General features: G+C 51.8%; 1 protein-coding gene across 2 annotated transcripts in view; it reads right to left on the reverse strand.

Moving 5' to 3' along the window:
• CDHR2 (cadherin related family member 2) overlaps positions 1–20,266 on the reverse strand; it is a 50,120-nt gene extending 29,854 nt beyond the window's left edge. For both annotated transcript variants that reach the window (XM_033180093.1, XM_033180092.1), the window contains exons 1-3: positions 20,165–20,266; positions 2,442–2,508; positions 2,111–2,182 (exon numbers count right to left, since the gene is read on the reverse strand). In XM_033180093.1, the coding sequence (XP_033035984.1) occupies positions 2,111–2,182; positions 2,442–2,493 (124 nt within the window). In that variant the 5' untranslated portion in view covers positions 2,494–2,508; positions 20,165–20,266. The remainder of the gene's footprint in view (positions 1–2,110; positions 2,183–2,441; positions 2,509–20,164) is intronic.
• Between the last annotated feature and the right edge of the window lie 298 nt (positions 20,267–20,564).

Raw genomic sequence — 20,564 nt, forward strand, 5'->3', positions numbered from 1 at the left:
GCCTAGGAATTTGAGAGCTGCCTAAGCAACATAGCGAGACCCCCATCTATACAAAAAATTTTTAAAATTAGGCCAGGCGAGGTGGCTCATGCCTGTAATCCCAGCATTTTGGGAGGCGGAGGTGGGAGGATCACTTGAGATCAGGAGCTCGAGACCAGCCTGGCCAACATGGTGAAACCCCATCTCTACTAAAAATACAGAAAATTAGCCAGGTGTGGTGGCGTGTGCCTGTAATCCCAGCTACTGGGGAGGCTGAGGCAGGAGAATTGCTTGAACCCGGGAGGTGGAGGTTGCAGTGAGCTGGGATCGTGCCACTGCACTCCAGCCTGGGCTACAGAGTGAGACTCCGTCTCAAAAATAAATAAATATAAAAATAAAAAATTAGCCAGGTGTAGTGGTGCACAGTGGCTCATGTCTGTAATCCCAGCACTTTGGGAAGCCGAGGTGGGAGAATTGCTTGAGCCCAGGAGTTTGAGACCAGCCTGAGCAATGTAGCAAAACTCTGTCTCTACTTAGAAAAATAAAATACTAGCTAGGCATGGTGGTGCACGCCTGTAGTCCCAGCTACCTGGGAGGTTGAGATGGGAGGATCGCTTGAGCCCAGGAGGTGGAGGCTGCAGTGAATGTGATCGCACCACTACACTCCAGCCTGGGGGACAGAGCCAGACTCTGTCTCAAAAAAAAAAAAGAAAAAGTCCCATACACTCCTCCCTCTCCAGCCTCCATGGGGTAGACATGATAACAGCAGTTGCCTATAGGGAGCAGAGATTGACTAGAACTGGACACAGGGAACTTTCTGGGGTGATGGAAATACTTTCTCTTGATCAGGGGATTGCTTGCACAGGTTTCGTATTTGTCAATACTCCTTGGTGTCTCTTGTTTCATCTGGCAGCTTTCGATATTCCTGGATTCCATTTTGCACTGCAACAAAGGCTGTGACTTGTCCCCCAATATCCATTTGTCTCTCTTTTCTGAAAACAATGGAGCCCCAGATTTTGAGCTGGGCACATGGCCAACCGGAATGAAGGCCACATTTGCCAGGTTCCCTTGCAGCTAGGCGTGGGTCTGCGGCTTAGTTTTCACCAAAGAGACAAAAGCAGATGCAATGTGTGTAAAATCCAGAAAGGAAGAAGCCGTCTTGGCCCCTTCCTCCTTCTATGGCTGGAATGGTTTCTTGTCTGAGCCATCCTGGCCCATGTGGGTGGGACCATGCCTTAGGGAAGGTGGGGCACTGAACAGGAAGAAGGCCGCCCCAAGCCCCACAGGGAGGACAGCCTGATGGAACACGCCCCCACAGCTCCCACCTCCTGGGTGGACTCAGGGGGACAGTAATTCACCTCTGCCTTGCTTGCATCTCTGTTATTTGGGGTCCCAACCAATATGGCCACCTATGGTTTCTACTTCCCCAGTCTATATCCTGCCTTCGGGAATCTGATATCTAGGCCCCCTGGCTCCTTCCAAAATAATGTTACCAAACTTCATTTGTTCCTGCGCCACTGCCATGACCTTTGCTGTGACTTTTGCCAAGACCATTGCTACGTCCGTGTTCTATTCCTGGTGCTCGTTCTTTAAATTGACTTTCCATCCCATGTAAAGACATGTACTTTAAAAGCAAACTTTACATCGCAAAACCCATCTCACCTGCTATAGATAGAAAGTAACTTTACAAATAAAAATGAACCAAAGTGAGTCATCAGCTTCTGTGAAAGGGTCTGAGCCTGACACCTGCTCTCCCTTAAAAAAAAAAAAAAAAAAAAAAAGCCAGGGTGGGGGTGGAGAGATTAGCAAGTGTGAGGAAGGAGAAGGAAGCCTGGCCCAGGGGATCCTCCAGTCAGAGACTGAAAGCGATGCGCAATGGGGGAGGCTGGATAATTTGACACTGGTGTGAGGGCCCCTGGAGAAGCGTCTCACACCTTTGGGGACACTGCTCTCGACCCAGAATCTGAAGAGGAGAAAACAAACTTCTGGAATCAAAGGAACTGCCTTCAGGCCCTCTCTGTCCCACAATAAGCCGTGGAGTTGCAGGGATGGTGGGGGCTCAAGAGGGCGCCCCAGGACTTTCTTGTGAGTCAGGACTTGGCATGGAGCAGACACAGGGACTGGGACTCACCCACAGGCAGGTCCTCGGGCAGGATCACTGACGTCATGTTGGGCAGGAACTTCGGGGCCACATTGGCTGCCACTGCAGGGACACAGAGTGCTGGAACACCCCTGCAAAACCCGGCCCCTACCTGCCCCCCTGGGAGCCCACACAAGTCTTTATGGCCACCCAGGCCACCTGTCCAGGCCTGGATTCCTCCCCAGGCCTCCCCAGCTCAGCCAAGCACAGGGCTGGCCCATAGGAGCTGGTGTTCGCTGATGAGAGATCCCCCTCCCTTCCGGAGGGTCCTGCCAAGGGTCTCTAGGTTAGGGCTGCGTGGCCAGGGAGGGGAGATACCTACCAGACACCACGAGAGCAGGAAGCAGGAAGCAGGACAGCCACAGCCGGGCCATCACATCCGCAGGGACCTAAGGGAAGAGATCAGGGAATGGCTCCTGGACTCAGGCCTCCCTCCTTTTGGCAGACCCCCATCTGCCTGGGTCTGACCCGAGCCCACCCACCACCACCGCTTAGTAGCTCTTCCCCAGGGCCTCTATCACCCTTCGTCCATTTTCCAGATGCTCCAGGGTCGGGGGAACCAAGGGGGAGGCCAGGTGGGGTGGGGGGGAGCACGACGGCTGAACCTGAATCCAGGACCCACCATGCACCAGGAACTGCTCCAAGGCACTGGACGTGCAATTGTGCTATTTCTACAACTGTGAGGTGGCTGCTAAGACGCCAGGATAGGAAGGGGCTTGCCTGAGGCCACAGGGAGTCAATGACAAGACCATGCTTGGAACACAGGCATTTTGGAGTCCAGAGTTCATTCTCTCAACCACTGCACTATCTCCACCTGCCTGTTAGAAGCGTTCAAACTCATAGCATCCTTCAAAATCAAGGCCCTGAAGAGGGACCATAATTTGTCCAGGACCATCCAGAGACTATGGGTGGGCAGGGTCCTCTGTTCACCTGCTGATACATCTAATGGCTGTCTTTGCAGCCTCTCCCAAACTGTGCTCCATGGAACCCTGGCCCTCTGAGATTCGCCACGGCAGAAGGGTTCCCTGGTCAGGTGGGTCTAGGGAGGGTTGCATAACTCTGGGATCCTCTTGTTGATTGATAACTGGACAGAGACGCTGAGAAAACCCTGCTGGGCCAGGCTTTTTGGTCATCTTACATTGCAAGCTGTCCCTCGTTTGGGAAAAGGAGAAAAGGGGGACTTGATTCACTGTCACAGAGAAACCTGAAATGCCAAGGCTCTTTTAATGCCCAAAGACAAGGCCGGGTGTGGTGGCTCACGCCTGTAATCCCAGCACTTTGGGAGGCCGAGGCGGGCGGATCTCCTGAGGTCAGGAGTTCGAGACCAGCCCGACCAACATGGTGAAACCCCGTCTCTACCAAAATACAAAAAACATTAGCCAGGTGTGGTGGCGAGTGCCTGTAATCCCAGAGACTTGGGAGGCTGAGGCAGAAGAAGCGTTTGAACCCGGGAGGCGGAGGTTGCGGTAAAATGAGATCACGCCATCACATTCCAGCCTGGACCACAGGGTGAGACTCCGTCTCAAAAAAATATTCCCAAAGACAACTGACGTGTCACTCCACAGAAAGCAGGAGAGCAGGAGGGGCCCCCACATGTTTTGTTTCTTGCTGTCTAGAAAATTGTCTGTATGCTCTATGTTCGCTATGCTACTCTATAATCTTTTTGTTAGACAGGGCTTTTTACTGTATACTTTTTTCTTTTGAGACAGTGTCTCACTATGCTGCCCAGGCTGGCCTTGAGCTTCTGGGTTTGAACTCCAGAGTAGCTAGGATTACAGACGTGTGCCACTGTGCCCAGTTTTTTACTGTATACTCTTTTGTGCTAATTGAATATATTAACTTTTCCAAAACTGAATTAAACTAAAGCTTGAAAGCAAACTAAGGAACACATTTGCTACTGAAACTAAAAATAAAATCGTACGCTTCCCACTGACTAAATGGCCTTGCTTGTGGCCCAGGAGACCCCAGTAAAACTTTGAAAACTTAGTTTCCAGGCCAGGCGCAGTGGGTCACACCTGTAATCCCAGCACTTTGGGAGGCCGAAGTGGATGGTTCATGAGGTCAGGAGATCGAGACCATCCTGGCTAACATGGTGAAACCCCGTCTCTACTAAAAATACAAAAAATTAGCCGGGCACGGTGGTGGGCGCCTGTAGTCCCAGCTGCTCAGGAGGCTAAGGCAGGAGAATGGTATGAACCCGCAAGGCGGGGTTTGCAGTGAGCCGAGATCGCACCACTGCTCTCCAGCCCGGGCAATAGAGCAAGACTCCATCTCAAAAAAAAAAAAAACAAAAAAAGGGAGATCGAGACCATCCTGGCTAACACAGTGAAACCCTGTCTCTACTAAAAATACAAAAAATTAGCCAGGTGTGGTGGCAGGCGCCTGTAGTCCCAGCTACTCAGGAGGCTGAGGCAGGAGAATAGTGTGAACCTGGGAGGCGGAGCTTGCAGTGAGTCAAGATAGCACCACTGCACTCCAGCCTGGGCGACATAGCGGAACTCCGTCTCAAAAAAAAATAAAAAATAAAAAACTTAGTTTCCAGCCACGGCGGGATGAGGGGATGAGAGGTTAATCATGCCTCATTACACCCTTCTCTTTTATAGTCGACACACAATAACTGACCAGCATTAATGTTAAAATAGAGATCGCAGGACTGAAAGAATAGACATTCCGTGGCAATAAGATGCTAAATTATAAACAGGACCTGAGGCCATGCCAGGCCAGGGTGAAGTCAGGCATCCCTAAAGAAGAAACTCTGTTCTAACTGCCACGAGGGTTTTCTTTTTCTCTAGCAGCTAAATAAGCACTGGCCCTCGAGAAAAGCCAAATTAAAGCAATTACAGCTCATCCAGTTCACAGATGCTGACGAACTGAGCCCCTGTTCTACCAGTCATAGCCGCAGCTTTTTTTGTTTGTTTGTTTTTGAGATAGAGTCTTACTCTGTCACTCAGGCTGGAGTGCAGTGGTACGATCTCGGATCACTGCAACCTCTGCCTCCCTGGTTCAAGTGATTCTCCTGCCTCAGCCTCCCAAGTAGCTGGGATTACAGGCACCCACCACCACACTGGGCTAACTTTTGTATTTTCAGTAGAGCCAGGGTTTCACCGTGTTGGCCAGGCTGATCTTGAACTCCTGACCTCAAGCGATCCGCCTGCCTCAGCCTCCCAAAGTGCTGGGATTACAGGTATGAGCCACTGTGCCCAGCCCATAACCACAGCCTTGACTGGACAAGAGACTGATTTCAGTAACTTTCTCCTGATAAGAGCCCACCGACCACAGACTGGCTCCAGCTCCTACAGAGATTGCTTACTCATGCAGCTTCTGTGTATCTAAAAGACATTTTGACGTACAGGGCGTAATTGTGATACATTTAAATTTTAAGTCGCCACCCCAAGTGAGCATGGATCCTATGTTACATGCACGTGTGTTCAACATGCATGTGTCAGGAGCTCCTTTATTAATATCCGTAGCTCCTCCTGTAACCTGTTGAATATGTTTGTGTAGCCACCCTGTCTAGTACCAAGCTCCTTTCCCAAACCCCATTTCGAAGTGTCTGTCTCTGGTCTTGGCCGGAGGGATGGCCACCTGCACACAGTCCCCTCTCTTTTTCTAGATTGATATTTTGTGCTTTTTAAGAAGTTAACACTACCAAGCACGCTCACCTGGTCCTGGGCACCTCTTCACGTCCCTTTCCCTCCTGCCCCAGAGCATCTGAAGTGGGCAAGCGGCCCTGGGGAGGAGTGGGGAGGAGGATGGCTTCCAGAGCCGAGCCGTGATGGTGAAACAGCATCAAAAACCAGAACTCCTCTCCTTCACACCGCCCACCCCTCCTCCCGAGTTCCAGCCTCGGGGAGCCACCCACCTGCCCATGCCATTCTGACACCTCCTTCTCCTGAACACCCACACCCAATCCGTGCGGCCTACTCTGTTTCTGTCTAATCAGCCTGCATCTGTCCATCCCATACTGGCCGCCCTCCCTGGGGACACTGTCCTCAGCCTCCTCAATGCCTCCCTTCCTCCAGCCTCTCGAATCCATCCCACTCAACCAAACTAATCCTTCTGCATGCAGTCTAATCTTTTCCGCCCTCACTCAAAACCCTTCGATGGCTCCCCATTGCTAGAGTCCAGACTCCATAAAAGGGCTTCCCAAAGACTACCCTCAACCTCTCCAGCTTCACCTTGAACCGCTCCCTGCATCACAGCACACCTCTCCATCTCCCATGAGCCCACGGGCTCCCTCTGCCTGCCCTTACTACTGCCCGTCCCTCTTTTTGGAATGCTCTTCCCCATCTTGCTGCCTGATGCGCTCTCTTCATTTTTAAAAGCCAGTTCCAAGGCTGGGCGTGGTGGCTCACGCCTGTAATCCCAGCACTTTGGGAGGCCGAGGCGGGTGGATCATTTGATGTCAGGAGTTTGAGAGCAGCCTGGCCAACATGGTGAAACTTCATCTCTACTAAAAATATAAAAATTAGCTGCGCAAGGTGGCACACACCTGTAGTCCCAGCTACTCAGGAGACTGAGGCAGGAGAATCGCTCGAACCTGGGAAGCAGAGGTTGCAGTGAGCCGAGATCATGCCACTGCACTCCAGCCTGGGTGACAGAGCGAGACTCCGTCTCAAAAACAAACAAACAAACAAACAAAAAACCAACTCCAGGATCCCCTTTGTCCAGACACCCTCTCAGTGCTCCCACAGGAGGAACTGCCTCCTCCACCCATCCGTCGTGACCTCACAGGATGCTGCATAGATCCTAGAATAACCTCTGTAGCTCTTGGTGTCTGTTATCTCCTTACAAATGCGCCTCTCCCACCAGGCCAGAAGAGATGTGAGGGCAATGTCCAAGTCTGATGCACCTCTGTGACCCCAGGAACACAGGGCTGAGCCCAGTGGAGGCTCGGTGAGTATTTCTGAAAGGAATGCATGGATGAGCCAGTGAGTCACTGCAATCCCAGGTGGCTTATCCAGAACACCCATGAGATAAAGCAGAGTGTAATGTGGTATGTGTACCTGAGAGCCTGGGTCCAAATCTGGTGTAACCTTGGGCAAGTAACATACCCTCTCTGGGCCTCAGCTTCCTCATCTGTAAAATGGGAATAATAACAGCACCTACACCAGGGGTTTGTGTTGAGGCTTAAACAGCGCCTAGCTCACAGTAAGTACATAATAAATGTTAGAAGTTATTATTGCAGGAAAAGGAAAGTCTGTCTCTTGCCCTTCTCATTGTTGGAGTTCCTATTCCTGGTCCCTCTCTTCTGGGGAACTCTGCCCTGGCCAGCACTGGCTAGCTGCAGGCCCTCCTCCCCCAGGGTGCCCTCAACAGTCAGAGATCCTGCTTCTGATCTGGCTGTGTGCTCCCCGGGCATGGTTGGCACCCCAACCCTGAAGCCCCAGCACAGCATTCCCTCTTTTCATTCAGATTCATCTCGCCACACTCCCCCGAGACCTGCTGGGGAAACATGGGACATCAGGAAGGCTGACAATCTTTTTTTTTTTTTTTTTTTTGAGACGGAGTCTCGCTCTGCTGCCCAGGGCCCAGGCTGGAGTGCAGTGGCCGGATCTCAGCTCACTGCAAGCTCCGCCTCCTGGGTTTATGCCATTCTCCTGCCTCAGCCTCCCGAGTAGCTGGGACTACAGGCGCCTGCCACCTCGCCCGGCTAGTTTTTTTTTTTGTATTTTTTAGTAGAGACGGGGTTTCACCATGTTAGCCAGGATGGTCTCTATCTGCTGACCTCGTGATCCGCCCGTCTCGGCCTCCCAAAGTGCTGGGATTACAGGCTTGAGCCACCGCGCCCGGCCGGCTGACAATCTTAAATAGCTGCTGGCGTTTCCTGAGCACCTACTATGTGCCGAGTACCCTGATTCACTCATTCATTCCCGCAGTAAATAGTTATTCGGTGTCCATGAGCTGCTACCTGCCAGACCCTGCTCCCAGCAACGGGAAGGCAATGGTGAGCAAAACAGTGCAGGTTCTGAATGAGACAGACTGCAGACGAGTAAACAAAGTCCCACCTAATAGTGCACTGCATCCCTGCTGTGGAGGAGGGAAATGTGGGCACTATGAGAGTGAAAGAAGGCAACCACTTTAAGTGGCATGGCAGACAAACAGGACCACAGATCTTTTGATACACCTCCCTGCAAGAGATGAGGACTGTGACTTCTCCCCTTGAATCTGGTATATTAATCATTCTTTCTCGGCGTCTCTCCTCTTTTTTTTTTTTTTTTTTTTTTATTGAAACGGAGTTTTACTCTTGTCGCCCAGGCTGGAGTGCAGTGGTGTGATCTTGGCTCACTGCAACCTCCACCCCCTGGGTTCAAGTAATTCTCCTGCCTCAGCCTCCCAAGTAGCTGGGATTACAGGTGTGTGCCACCACGCCTGGCTAGTTTTTTGTATTTTTTAGTAGAGACGGGGTTTCACCGTGTTAGCCAGGATGGTCTCGATCTCCTGACCTCGTGATCCACCCGTCTCGGCCTCCCAAAGTGCTGGGATTACAGGCTTGAGCCACCGCGCCTGGCCTGTGTTTCTAATAGAGACAGAGTTTTACCATGTTGGCCAGGCTGGTCTCAAACTCCTGACCTCAGGCGATCCATCTGCCTCAGCCTCCCAAATTGCTGGGATTACAGGTGTGAGCCACTGAGCCCAGCCATTTGTTTTTATTTTCTGTGTTTATGATGCTTTGACATCTTTGGAGCCTTGCTGGCTAGGGAAAGACTTCCATCCCAGGGCTGGCTAATTCCCGGAGACAGCAAGCACCTTGCCTTCAGACCTGCCTCTCCTATGCAAACCAACCAATCCAAAGCCATGCCATAACCACCCTTTATCTAATTCTCACATACCCAGCCGATATTTCCTTGCTGTTAAACACCTCTGGCCTCTACCCACTAGATGCCAGTAGCAACCCCCAAGTTGCAACACCCAAAAATGTCTCCAGACATTGCCAGATGTCTCCTGATGGGGGAAGGAGAGTGGTGGGAAGATCACCCCTAGTTGACAGCCACTGTTATAGATTTTAAAAATACAATGCAGGAATTAAAAATGTAATGGAGGAATCAGAATATAAAATTGAGATACGGAAACTAGGAGAGAAAAATAGGAAATTAGAGGATTAATCCAGGAGGTCCAATGTCTGATTAATAGAAGTCCCAGAAAGAGAAACAGAGAAAGAAAACAGGGAAAGGAAACTATCAAACAAGGATAAACAATAGATTTTGTAGAAGTGAATAACACACTTCCAGACTGAAAGAATTCCAAGAACAAATTTTAGAAAGGAAAGAAGAGAAAACCCAAGCCGAAGCATTTTCAGAGTACTCGGGACAAAGACAAGACCCTGACATCTTCTGCAGAGAAAAAGAAGTGACACCCAGACACCCAGAATCAGAAGGTTATGGGGCTTTTCGGTAACAGTCCTGGAGTTCATGGAGCTCTGTGTGGGAGATTAATGGTGTCACAAATTCTTTGACATTCCTTCTATTGAGAAGTGAAGTCTAATCCCCTCCTCTTGAATCTGAGCTGGCCTTAGTGACTTGCTTGATCAACAGAATGTGGCAGAAATGCAGCATTCAGAAGCTTTGCAGCTTACACCTGGGCCTCTTGGGCCACTTTACTCTTGGAACCTGGAGATACCTTGTTAGAAGTTCAACTACCCTGAGGCCGCCATGTTATAAGGAAGCCCAGGCTAACCACGTTGAGAGGCCTGTGCGTTGAGGGACAGCAAGATGTCCAGCCAGTCCCCACTGTCCAACCCCTAATCTTTCACATAACCCCAGCTGAGGACCCAGACACCATGGAACAGAGCTGAGCAATTCCTGGTATGCCCTATCCCAACTCTCATCCTATAGAATCAGGAAATACAATAATAAATTGTTGTTTAAGCCACTAAGTTTTGGGGCATTCTGTCAAGCAGCAGTAAATAACCAGAACACGACGCCTGCAAAATACTGAAGACAAATAATCTCCAACCTAGAATTCCACACCCACCAAAATTGTCAGTCACGTATGAGAGCAAAATAAAAACATTTTTAGACATACAAAGTGAAAAATGCTACCTCTTCTGCATCTTTTCTTGGGAAGCTACTGGAGAACATAATCCATTCTATGAAGGGAGTAAGCCAAGATAAAGGAAACAGAGAGATCAACACAGAAGAGAGGGAAAAGGGCACTGAGACCACAGCGGGTCCTGATGGGAAGAAGGGCTCAGCAAGCTTTCGAGGGCTGTCTACACACGTGGAAACAGAACTGATGGCGTGAACATTTCGAGGAGATGTACACCTCTGGCTAGGGTGAAGGGATGAACTTGTGATACCATGTAAAAAACTAAGCGAGCAGCCGGGCACGGTGGCTCACGCCTGTAATCCCAGCACTTTGGGAGGCCGAGGCGGGCGGATCACAAGGTCAGGAGATGGAGACCCTCTTGGCTAACACGGTGAAATCCTATCTCTACTAAAAATACAAAAAAATTAGCCGGGCTTGGTGGTGGGCGCCTGTCGTCCCAGCTACTTGGGAGGCTTAGGCAGGAGAAAGGCGAGAATCTGGGAGGCAGAGCTTTCACTGAGCTGAGACGGCGCCACTGCACTCCAGCCTGGGTGACAGAGCGAGACTCCATCTCAAAAAAAAAAAAAAGAAGAAAGAAAGGAAAGAAAAGAAAGAAAGAAAGAAAGGAGGGAGGGAGGAAAGAAAAGAAAGAAAGAAAGAAAGAAAGAAGAAGAAAGAAAGAAAGAAAGAAAGAAAGTAAGAAAGAAAGAAAGAAAGAAAGAAAGAAAACTAAGCAAGCAAAACCAGTGACCATGCAGGAAAGGAAAGCTGTACTAGAAAGAATCCAGGAACGTCATTCGCCAGTGGCTCAGCTGGGACCATTCCCATGGTTGATGGACTACAGTCTTACTGTGCGCACTGGGGAAGTGTGTTGGGCTGTAAGATAATAAAATCCTCAACTTTCACTTTAAGAAATTAACAGATAGGCCGGGCATGGTGGTTCACACCTGTAATCCTAGCACTTTGGGAGGCCGAGGCAGGTGGATCATGAGGTCTGGAGTTTGAGACTAGCCTGGCTAACATGGCAAAACCCCATGTCTACAAAAAATACAAAAATTAGCCAGGCACAGTGGCGGGCACCTGTAACCCCAGCTATTTGAGAGGATGAGGCAGGAGAATCGCTTGAACCTGGAAGGCAGAGGTTGCAGTGAGCCAAGATCACGCCATTGCACTCTAGCCTGGGTAACAGTGCAAGACTTGTTTCAAAATAAAAAAAAAAAAGAAAGAAAGAAAGAAAAAGAAATCAACAGATAATGACTTAGCCCAGGAGGTCGAGGTTGCAGTGAGCCGAGATTTCGTCACTGCACTCCAGACTGGGTGACAGAGCAAGACCCTATCTCAAAAAAAAAAAAAAAAAAAAAAAATCTAAGAAGGTGATAATAAAAAAGAAATAAACAGATAATGTCTTAAAAATTATGAGGCTGGGCAGAGTGGCTCACGCCTATAATCCCAGCACTTTGGGAGGCCAAGGCAGGTGGATCACTTGAGCTCAGGAGTTTGAGACCATCCTGGCCTACATAGCAAAAACCCATCTCTGCAAAAAATACAAAAATTAGGCCAGCATGGTGGCACATGCCTGTAGTTCCAGCTACTTGGGAGGCTTAGGTGGGAGGATTACTTGAGCCCGGAAGCTTCAGGCTGCAGTGAGCCATGAACGCATCACTGCACTCCAACCTGGGCGACAGAGTGAGACCCTATATCAAAAAAAAAAAAAAAAAAAAAAGCAAAACAACAACATATTGTTAAATAACAGGCCAGGTGCGGTGGTGAATGCCTGTGGTCCTAGCTACTCGTGAGGCTGAGGTGGGAGAACTGCTTGAGCCCAGGAGTTTGAGGCTGCAGTGAGCCAAGACCTTGCCACTGCACTCCAGCCTGGGCAACAGAGCAAGACCCCATTGCTTAAAAAAAAAAAAGGGAAAGGAAGGAAGGAAGGAAGGGCTGGACATGGTGGCTTATGCCTGTAATCCCAGCACTTTGGGAGGCCGAGGCAGGCGGATCACCTGAGGTCAGGAGTTCAAGACCAGCCTAGCCAACATGGTGAGACCACGTCTCTACAAAAAATACAAAAATTAACCAGGTGTGGTGGCATGTGCCTGTAGTCCCAGCTATTCAGGAGGCTGAGGCACAAGAATTGCTTGAACCTGCCGGGCGCGGTGGCTCAAGCCTGTAATCCCAGCACTTTGGGAGGCCGAGACGGGTGGATCACAAGGTCAGGAGATCGAGACCATCCTGGCGAACACAGTGAAACCCCGTCTCTACTAAAAATACAAAAAACTAGCCGGGCGAGGTGGCGGGCGCCTGTAGTCCCAGCTACTTGGGAGGCTGAGACAGGAGAATGGCGAGAACCCGCGAGGCGGAGCTTGCAGTGAGCTGAGATCCGGCCACTACACTCCAGCCTGGGCGACAGAGCAAGACTCCGCCTCAAAAAAAAAAAAAAAAAAAAAAAAAAAAAAAAAAGAATTGCTTGAACCTGAGAGGCAGAGGCTGCAGTAAGCTGAGATTGCACCACTGCACTCCAGCCTAGGTGGTGACAGAGCAAGACTGTCCAAAAAAAAAAAAGAAAAGAAAGAAAGAAAGAGAGTGAGAGAGAGAGGGAGGGCGGGAGGGGAGGGGACCAAAGGAGATGAAAGCAGTTGCTTCTAGAGAGTGGATATTGGGGACGTGGGGTGTGGGTCAGGAAAAGGCCGGCTTTTGTTATAAATCTTGTTGTATTGTTTGATATTTTTGTTTGTTTGTTTTAAGGCTAGTCAAGTGAAGCAGTTTGAGTGGAGAAGGAATAAAGCGATCTGTAACTGGTTGTGATAAATTAGCTGTAAACACCACTGCACTTGGACCAGCCTGTTAGGTGTTTTTTGAGACACGTTCTTGCTCTGTCACCCATTCTGGAGTGCAATGGCGCTATCCTGGCTCACTGCAGCCTCAAACTTGTGGGCTCAAGCGATCTTCCCATCTCGGCCTCCTAAAGTGCTGGGATTACAGGTGTGAGCCACTGTGACTGGCCTATTTGATATTTTTAAAAATTAAATACCCATATTGCTGTGATAAGGTGAGCACTGTTATGGGGGAGTCCCAAGTAGCACAAACAATATGAGAGATGGCCTGGGCCAGGGAAGAAACAGGTATATTCCAGGAGTTCAGAGAAGGTCCCTATGGCTGGGTTGCAGGGAGACAGGTGGGGAATGATGGGAGGGAGGCAGGTTCAGAAATTTGGCAGGGCCAGAGCATGCTCCACCCTGTGAAACACAGGAAGGATGTTTCATTTTATTCTAAGAAAAACAGAAAACAGGAAAACAGGTCATTTCAGAGGAGGGTTTTTTGTTTGTTTTGAGATGGAGTCTCGCTCTGTCTCCCAGGCTGGAGTGCAGTGGGGCGATCTAGGCTCACTGCAACCTCTGCCTCCCGGGTTCAAGTGAGTCTGCTGCCTCAGCCTCCCGAGTAGCTGAGATTACAGGCGTGTGCCACCACACCTAGCTAATTTTTGTATTTTTAGTAGAGACGGGGTTTTGCCATATTGGCCAGGCTGATCTCAAACTCCTGACCTCAGGTGATCCATCCACCTCGGCCTCCCAAAGTGCTGGGATTACAGACATGAGCCACACACCGCACCTGGCCCATTTCAGAGTTTTAAGCAGGGGAGTGGCAGGGACTAATTTCCTCTTAAGATCTTTCTGGTTGCTGTGTGTCGCCCAGCTGAACTGGGGGCAGCAGGGCTGGAGAGAAGAGGCAAGAGCAGGGCTGTAGTTTGGAGGCAGAATATTTGGGATTCATAGAACTTCATCTTCACAGCAACTCATTTTGCAGACGAGCAGACGGGCTGTTGCTGGGAGTGTTCTTCTTGCTGGGGCCCTCACAGCTGAAAGCGAGTGGGAATCACAGCCACTCTCCAAGCCCAAGGCCCTCGCCTCTCCCTGAAGCAGAAGCAGGGAGAAGGGGGCAGCCCTCACGTGGCCCCAGGGCCCTAGCAAGAAGAGAAAACCCCAGTTCAGATGTGGACCCCAAAGCTTCAAAATGTTTACCCTGTTGACCTACTCATCCAACTAACATAAAATAAGAAGCTCTTTTTGCAGAAAGTTGTTCACCAGGAGTGATTATTTATAATCATGGGAAGCTGGAAGTGACCGTAACATGAAACACAGGCAATGATGAAGAAAGATGTGGACAAGCCCGGGGTGGAATGTTCAACAACTGTTAAACATTACGGCAATGAATAGCAAGAGACCCATGGAGGAAGCACCTCCTGCCTGCCAGAACTAGAGCCGGGCGCTAATGTAATGCCCACAAAAACCCTTGGAGGCCGCGTGTAATCCCAGCACTTTGGGAGGCCGAGGCGGGCGGATCATGAGGTCAGGAGTTCAAGACCAGCTTGGCCAACATGGTGAAACCCCGTCTCTACTAAAAATACAATAATTAGCCAGGTGTGGTGGCGGGCGCCTGTAATCCTCAGGAGGCTGAGGCAGGAGAATGGCATGAACCCGGGAGGTGGAGGTTGTGGTGAGCAGAGATCGTGCCACTGCACTCCAGCCTGGGAGACAGAGCAAGACACCGTCAACAAAAACAACAAAACAAAAACCCTTCTAGAACTGGTACCATTCTACCCACTTCACAGATGGGGAAAACAAAGCTCAGAGAAGTGAAGAAGCTGGCTTCAGTTTACAGTCAAGAAGCAGCAGAGCTTCGTTGGGCAGTTCACTGCCCTTCTCTAAGCGTTCCCTCCCTTGTGAGAATAATAACCCCACTAAGTGATGAGGGTGGGCAGCGGGGATGAGTGGGAATAAGAATGTGCCACCTCAGCGCCTGGCACACAATAGGCGCCCAGCAAATGCAAACCTTCTTCCTTCTATGGGGTTGTCCTCACCTTATGCCTGCTCCTCCCACTGCAATCACCATAGAAACAGCTTCCTCCCTCCCTGGTGATCGTCCACGCTCCCCAGGGTCTGAGGCTGCTTGCAGAGGTCAGAGCTAAATGGGCAGGGCCAGGGCTAAGTGTGGAGGGGCCCTGGGGCTCTTTCTGATGCTACCTTCCATGTGACTCTAGCCAGGGGAACCTTGGGAAGTTGCTATGGAAAATGCTGGCTTGCCAACAACCCTGGAGATGACAGCTGGGGACAGCCCACATGCTGGACGGCAGGGCTGCACTCAGCCAGACTGATAAATACAGTTGTGCCCCTCTGCTCAGGGGAATTAGTAAGTTCTCAATCCTCAGAATACCCAGCAGTGCTGAGCCACAATCCTCAGTGAGACGGGGACAGAGATGTGGCTACAGCTATGCCCTGGAGGGCGACAGGTTAGCGCTGGAGTCAAGGGCAGTGACTGAGGTGGTCATGGAGGTAGGGTCCAATATCAGGATAGGGATCCCTCGGGGGTAGGGGTGGCACTGGTGGTGGTAAGTGGGGATGGACGTGCTGATGACACGTGTGCTGATAAAGGTGGAGACGCAGGTGGAGCCGGTGGAGGTGACAGTTGTGGGAGGGAGATGGTGGTGGTGGTGAGCTGGCGGTGGAGATGCAGGTGAGCTGCACATTAGCGGTAATGCTAGACTACAGGCGTCCGTTGTGTGAGGAACAGCCAGGGGCTGGATGCATGCAGCCCTGGCATCCCTCTGAGGCTGTAATCTGGGACCTAACTCCCTCATCACTTTTTTCTCTCATGTTCTATCCTTCAGAAATGAGTCAACTGCCACAGGACAATTAGTCAGTAGGTGTGCAGCCAGCAGGCGTCAAGATGGATTCATCATCATTACAAAGTTCCCCTGGGTCCAGCTTGCAGGACAGGAGATTCCTGCCCTCAGGGTCCCTCCTCCCAATCCCAGAAGCAAATGGGAACTGGCAAGGAAGGGCCACATGCTGAGGCTAGCACTTTGCCCCCATTACCATTTAATCCTCAGCAAATTGAGGTCAAAGAGGGGAAAGGGCGTGGCCCAGCCAGTAAGGGGACCAGAACCCAAGCCAGGCCTGTGCCTTCTCTCTTTTCTAGGCTCCTGGGTTTTCCTTCTTGAGCTGCCTGATTTTCCCACAAGCCACGCTAAGCCCACAGACATGTGACGTTGAGAGAGAACAGCCCGAACCAGGACCTTCACCCAGTCCCCAAGGGGCCTCTCCCTACAGCCCCTTCCCCATACTCGCCACCCTCCTCCCTCATGGAAGTGTCTCCCAACTCTCCTCTCCCCGTCTCACAGGGCAGGACGGAGGGTCTCGAGAAGACTGTGGACCCTCACTCAGAGCAACAGCGACACCCCTTTGCATCTGCGTGACGCACATGCGGTCTCACCCCCGAATCTAGGCCCCGCCACCACCGGAAGGAAGAGCTGGATTTATTGATCCCCTTTAGGCACACTGACATGAGTGCAGGAGGCCAGGGTTCCTGCCCAGCAGCTCCCAGGGTGTCAGAGGCAGAGCAGGGGTGCCACCCTGTCTGCCTCCCAGGCCAGCGCTCTTTCTTGCCTCATCCCTGCCTCGCCTGCCTCCTGCTCTGCTGGGGTTGGCCCTGGGTTTCTCGCAGTCCTGCCTCCTCATGATCATCATGAGGCTGGTGTTCTACAGTCCAGAGCATCCGCCTCTGGATTCAGACACCTGGGGAAAAAGCACAGTGTCTGTGTGGGCTGGAGAGGGCCCACACAGCCTGGCAGGCAAGGTCCTTGAAGTTCCTGGGTCTTGCTTTCCACACGAGCTGCTGTTCAGTGGTGTTGAATCCTCCTGTTCTCGGTCCACACCCTGCATTTTCCTTCCTCCTTCATTTGTCTAAACCGTTCCCTCTGCCCAGGATGCCTTTCTTTGCCTTCTGCCTACGTGCAAATTCTCTCCGTTCTGTAAGGCCCAGGTCAGCTGTGGAGCTGTGTTCAGGCAGTTGGTGGCCCCCACTCTGGGCTCCTAATTTCCTGGTACCCCAGCAAGGGGCAGGAGCAAGGGGCAAAATGGAAAAGGAGAGAATGGAGTTGCCCCTGGGCTGGGACTTGCGGACAGACACCCACTTCTCCCTGCTGGAGCAGCCTCAGGCCAATGCATGGGTGTGAAACAAGGTCCCAGTCACTGCGCAACCACACCCCTGGGCTCTTTTCTCTGTTTGCTCTTTTAAAAAATGGGAACTGGCTGGGCGCGGTGGCTCAAGCCTGTAATCCCAACACTTTGGGAGGCCGAGGCGGGCGGATCACGAGGTCAGGAGATCGAGACCATCCTGGCTAACCCGGTGAAACCCCGTCTCTACTAAAAAATACAAAAAACTAGCTGGGCAAGGTGGTGGGCGCCTGTAGTCCCAGCTACTCGGGAGGCTGAGACAGGAGAATGGCGTAAACCTGGGAGACAGAGCTTGCAGTGAGCTGAGATCCGGCCACTGCACTCCAGCCTGGGTAACAGAGCGAGACTCCGTCTCAAAAAAAAAAAAAAAAAAAGTAGGAACTATTGGCTGGGCCGGTGGCTCACGCCACCTTGGGAGCTCCCAGCACCTTGGGAGGCTGAGGTGGGCAGATCACAAGGTCAGGAGATCGAGACCATCCTGGCTAACACGGTGAAACCCTACTAAAAAATACAAAAAAAAAAAAAAGAAAGAAAAGAAAAAAAAAAAACTTAGCCAGGCGTTGTGGTGGGCACCTGCAGTCCCAGCTACTCAGGAGGCTGAGGCAGGTGAATGGCATGAACCTGGGAGGTGAAGCTTGCAGTGAGCCAAGATCCGGCCACTGCACTCCAGCCTGGGTGACAGAGTGAGACTCTGTCTCAAAAAAAAAAAAAAAAAAAATGAGAACTATTGGTTAGGTCTGTTGGCTCCCTCCAGGCCAATACCAATAGTTCTCATTTCTTAAAGGAGCAAACACAGCCCAGCACTTTGGGAGGATCACTTGAGCCCAGGAGGTTGAGGCTGCAGTGAGCCAAAATTGCGCCACTGCACTCCAGCCTGGGCGACAGAGCAAGAGCTTGTCTCAAAAAATAAAAATAAAATAAAATAAATTAAAATGGGGGTTATCTACATTCCAGAAATTACTGCTTCCTTGTTCCCAAGCCCTCTGGCCACTCCTGTTCTTTCTGGCCTCTCAGAAAAGGTCTGAACCAGCCTGACCAACATGGTGAAACCCCATCTCTACTAAAAATACAAAAATTAGCCAGGCATCGTGGTGCACACCTGTAATCCCAGCTACTCAGGAGGCTGAGGCAGGAGAATCACTTGAACCAAAGAGGCAGAGGTTTCGGTGAACTGAGATCGCGCCACTGCACTCGAGCCTGGGCGACAAGCGAGACTCCGTCACACACACACACACACACACACACACATTAGCTGGGTGTGGTGGTGTGTGTCTGTAATCCTAGCTACTCAGGAGACTGAGGCAGGAGAATCCCTTGAACCAGGGAGGCAGAGGTTGCGGTGAGCCAAGATAGCGCCATTGCACTCCAGCCTGGGAAACAGTGAGTCCGTCTCAAAAAGAAAGTGCTTAGGGAAAGACCAAAAAGGACACAGGAGAACCAGGGAGACTCTGGCCCCCACACCATGAGATGTGTAGTCTCCAGGAACCCTCACTAGTCCCACCTGGCCCAGGAGGTGCCAGCTCTTCAGCCTTGGCTGGGAGGGGGGCTTCAGCTGCATCTCAGAGCAGTCCACGGTGCCAAGATTTTCTAGAATTTGGAACCACTGGGAGTGAGGATACTCGGACTTCCCAGGGCCTCCAGGAGGGTCAGGGTGGGGAGGTAGGTACTCCTTCAGTGCGGGGAGCCCACGGGGTGCAATCAGCCACGATGCTACAGGGCTCCCCCAGCACCGCCACTGCTACATGGTCAGCTCGCCATGCACTTTCACTTCTGCTTTTTCATTGACTTCTCACAGCTGTTCCCAAGCAGGAATTATCCTATCCTATTATTCCAAGGAAACCAAGGCTCACAGATGCCCAGAGATGGGTGAGACAGGGGCAGCAGGTTAGACCCAGGCTGCCTCCAAATCCAGGGGTCCCTGGGCAAGCCTTGGTCTGGGCTCTGCTGATCTAGGAGACCATGCCTGCACCCACCGAGCGGACTCCAGCTGAACCTGGGTGCGCCGAGCAAGGATGTGGAACCTGAACACCAGCTCCCCGCCACGTGCCCTCCCAGTGCCTATGGCCCAGGCCACCTGGCCCAGCAGACACATACAGAGTCAAACGGCCCTGGGTTCAGATGCCAGCATTTCACATATTTGTCGTGCAATTCCAGGCAAGTCCTCTCCCCTCTCCAGGCCTCAGTTTCCCCTGCTGAGAAATGGCGTGAGGATAAAAATCATGGAGTCTACACACGGGCCATGACCTGTTTCCATCAATGGGACCTCAGTGCTCACTGGGACCCTGCCTTGTGCCTGGTACCCAACCCAGCACATGCCTGCCTGAGTGATGCAGCGTGGCGCCGACTGTCAGCTGGGTCCCCACCTCCTCTACCAGGGCAGAGAGCTGTACAGGGCCCAGACCGGGCAGAGCCGGGGCCAGCCTGGGTCAGTCCCTGCCTGACACTTCCTAGTCCTGGCTGAGGTGGCACTGGGCTCGGTCATGGACCACATGCCCACCTTCACCTCAGGGCTCTTCTGGCCCTTTCTGGAACTCTTCTCATCCCCATTTGATAAATAAGGAAACGGAGGCCCAGAAGCGTGAAGCAGCCCACCAAGGTCAGGGTGGAGCTGGGATGTGAACAGAGCAGCTGGGCTAAGAGCCCAGGCCAGCTTTCCCCTCCTCAACCCCCGAGCATCCTGTGAAGGGGCCAGACCAGTTACCTCATTTCCCTGGGGCGCCTGCCTCCCTTCCATCCTGCGAAGAATCATCCTGCGAGGACTTGGATGGGAAGGGGGCCATCAGCCCCCAGCGAGGGAGGTATTATTATCCCACGTTTACCAAAGAAACAGGCCTCACAGCAGGCTGGGACTCCAGCCGGGTCTGCCCCATCTAGCGTGGGACTTCCCCTGCCCAGCTTCAGGGGAGACTTTAAATACCCCCAAGCTTGCCTTGGCTCTAGGGACCTCCCCCAACCCCCACCAAATGTCTCTGGCCCGGAGACTCCCGATGGGCTGGACGGTCCCTACCTGTGTCCCCTTCGCCACAGAGGTGGCAGGCAGGCGCCAGACAGGTGCCGGGGCACAGCTGGGCACCTTCTGCGGCCTGCAGCTATGTGACCAGCAGACTTTGGCACCATCTCCACCTCCACTGAGCAATTATTAACCCTGCCAGAGACCACACCTCCCAGGAGTGGGCTGACTCCTAATGGGGCACTGAGTAGAGCTGGGAGCCCCGGACAGGAGGCAGGGACCAGGGCGCCAGAGCTCCTGGTGCTCCCGGGGCTGGAGGCCCACACCACAGGAGAAGGGGCCTGACCGACCCTGAGCCCAGAGGACCTGGGAACAAGGCCCAGCCCTGGGGCAGGCTGGAGGCAGGGACGGTGATAGTTAAAAGGTGATGCCAGAGCCCCCATCCCCTGCCTGCTAC

The sequence above is a fragment of the Trachypithecus francoisi genome, unplaced genomic scaffold (assembly GCF_009764315.1).
Source record: "Trachypithecus francoisi isolate TF-2019V2 unplaced genomic scaffold, Tfra_2.0 Lachesis_group2, whole genome shotgun sequence".
NCBI lineage: Eukaryota > Metazoa > Chordata > Mammalia > Primates > Cercopithecidae > Trachypithecus > Trachypithecus francoisi.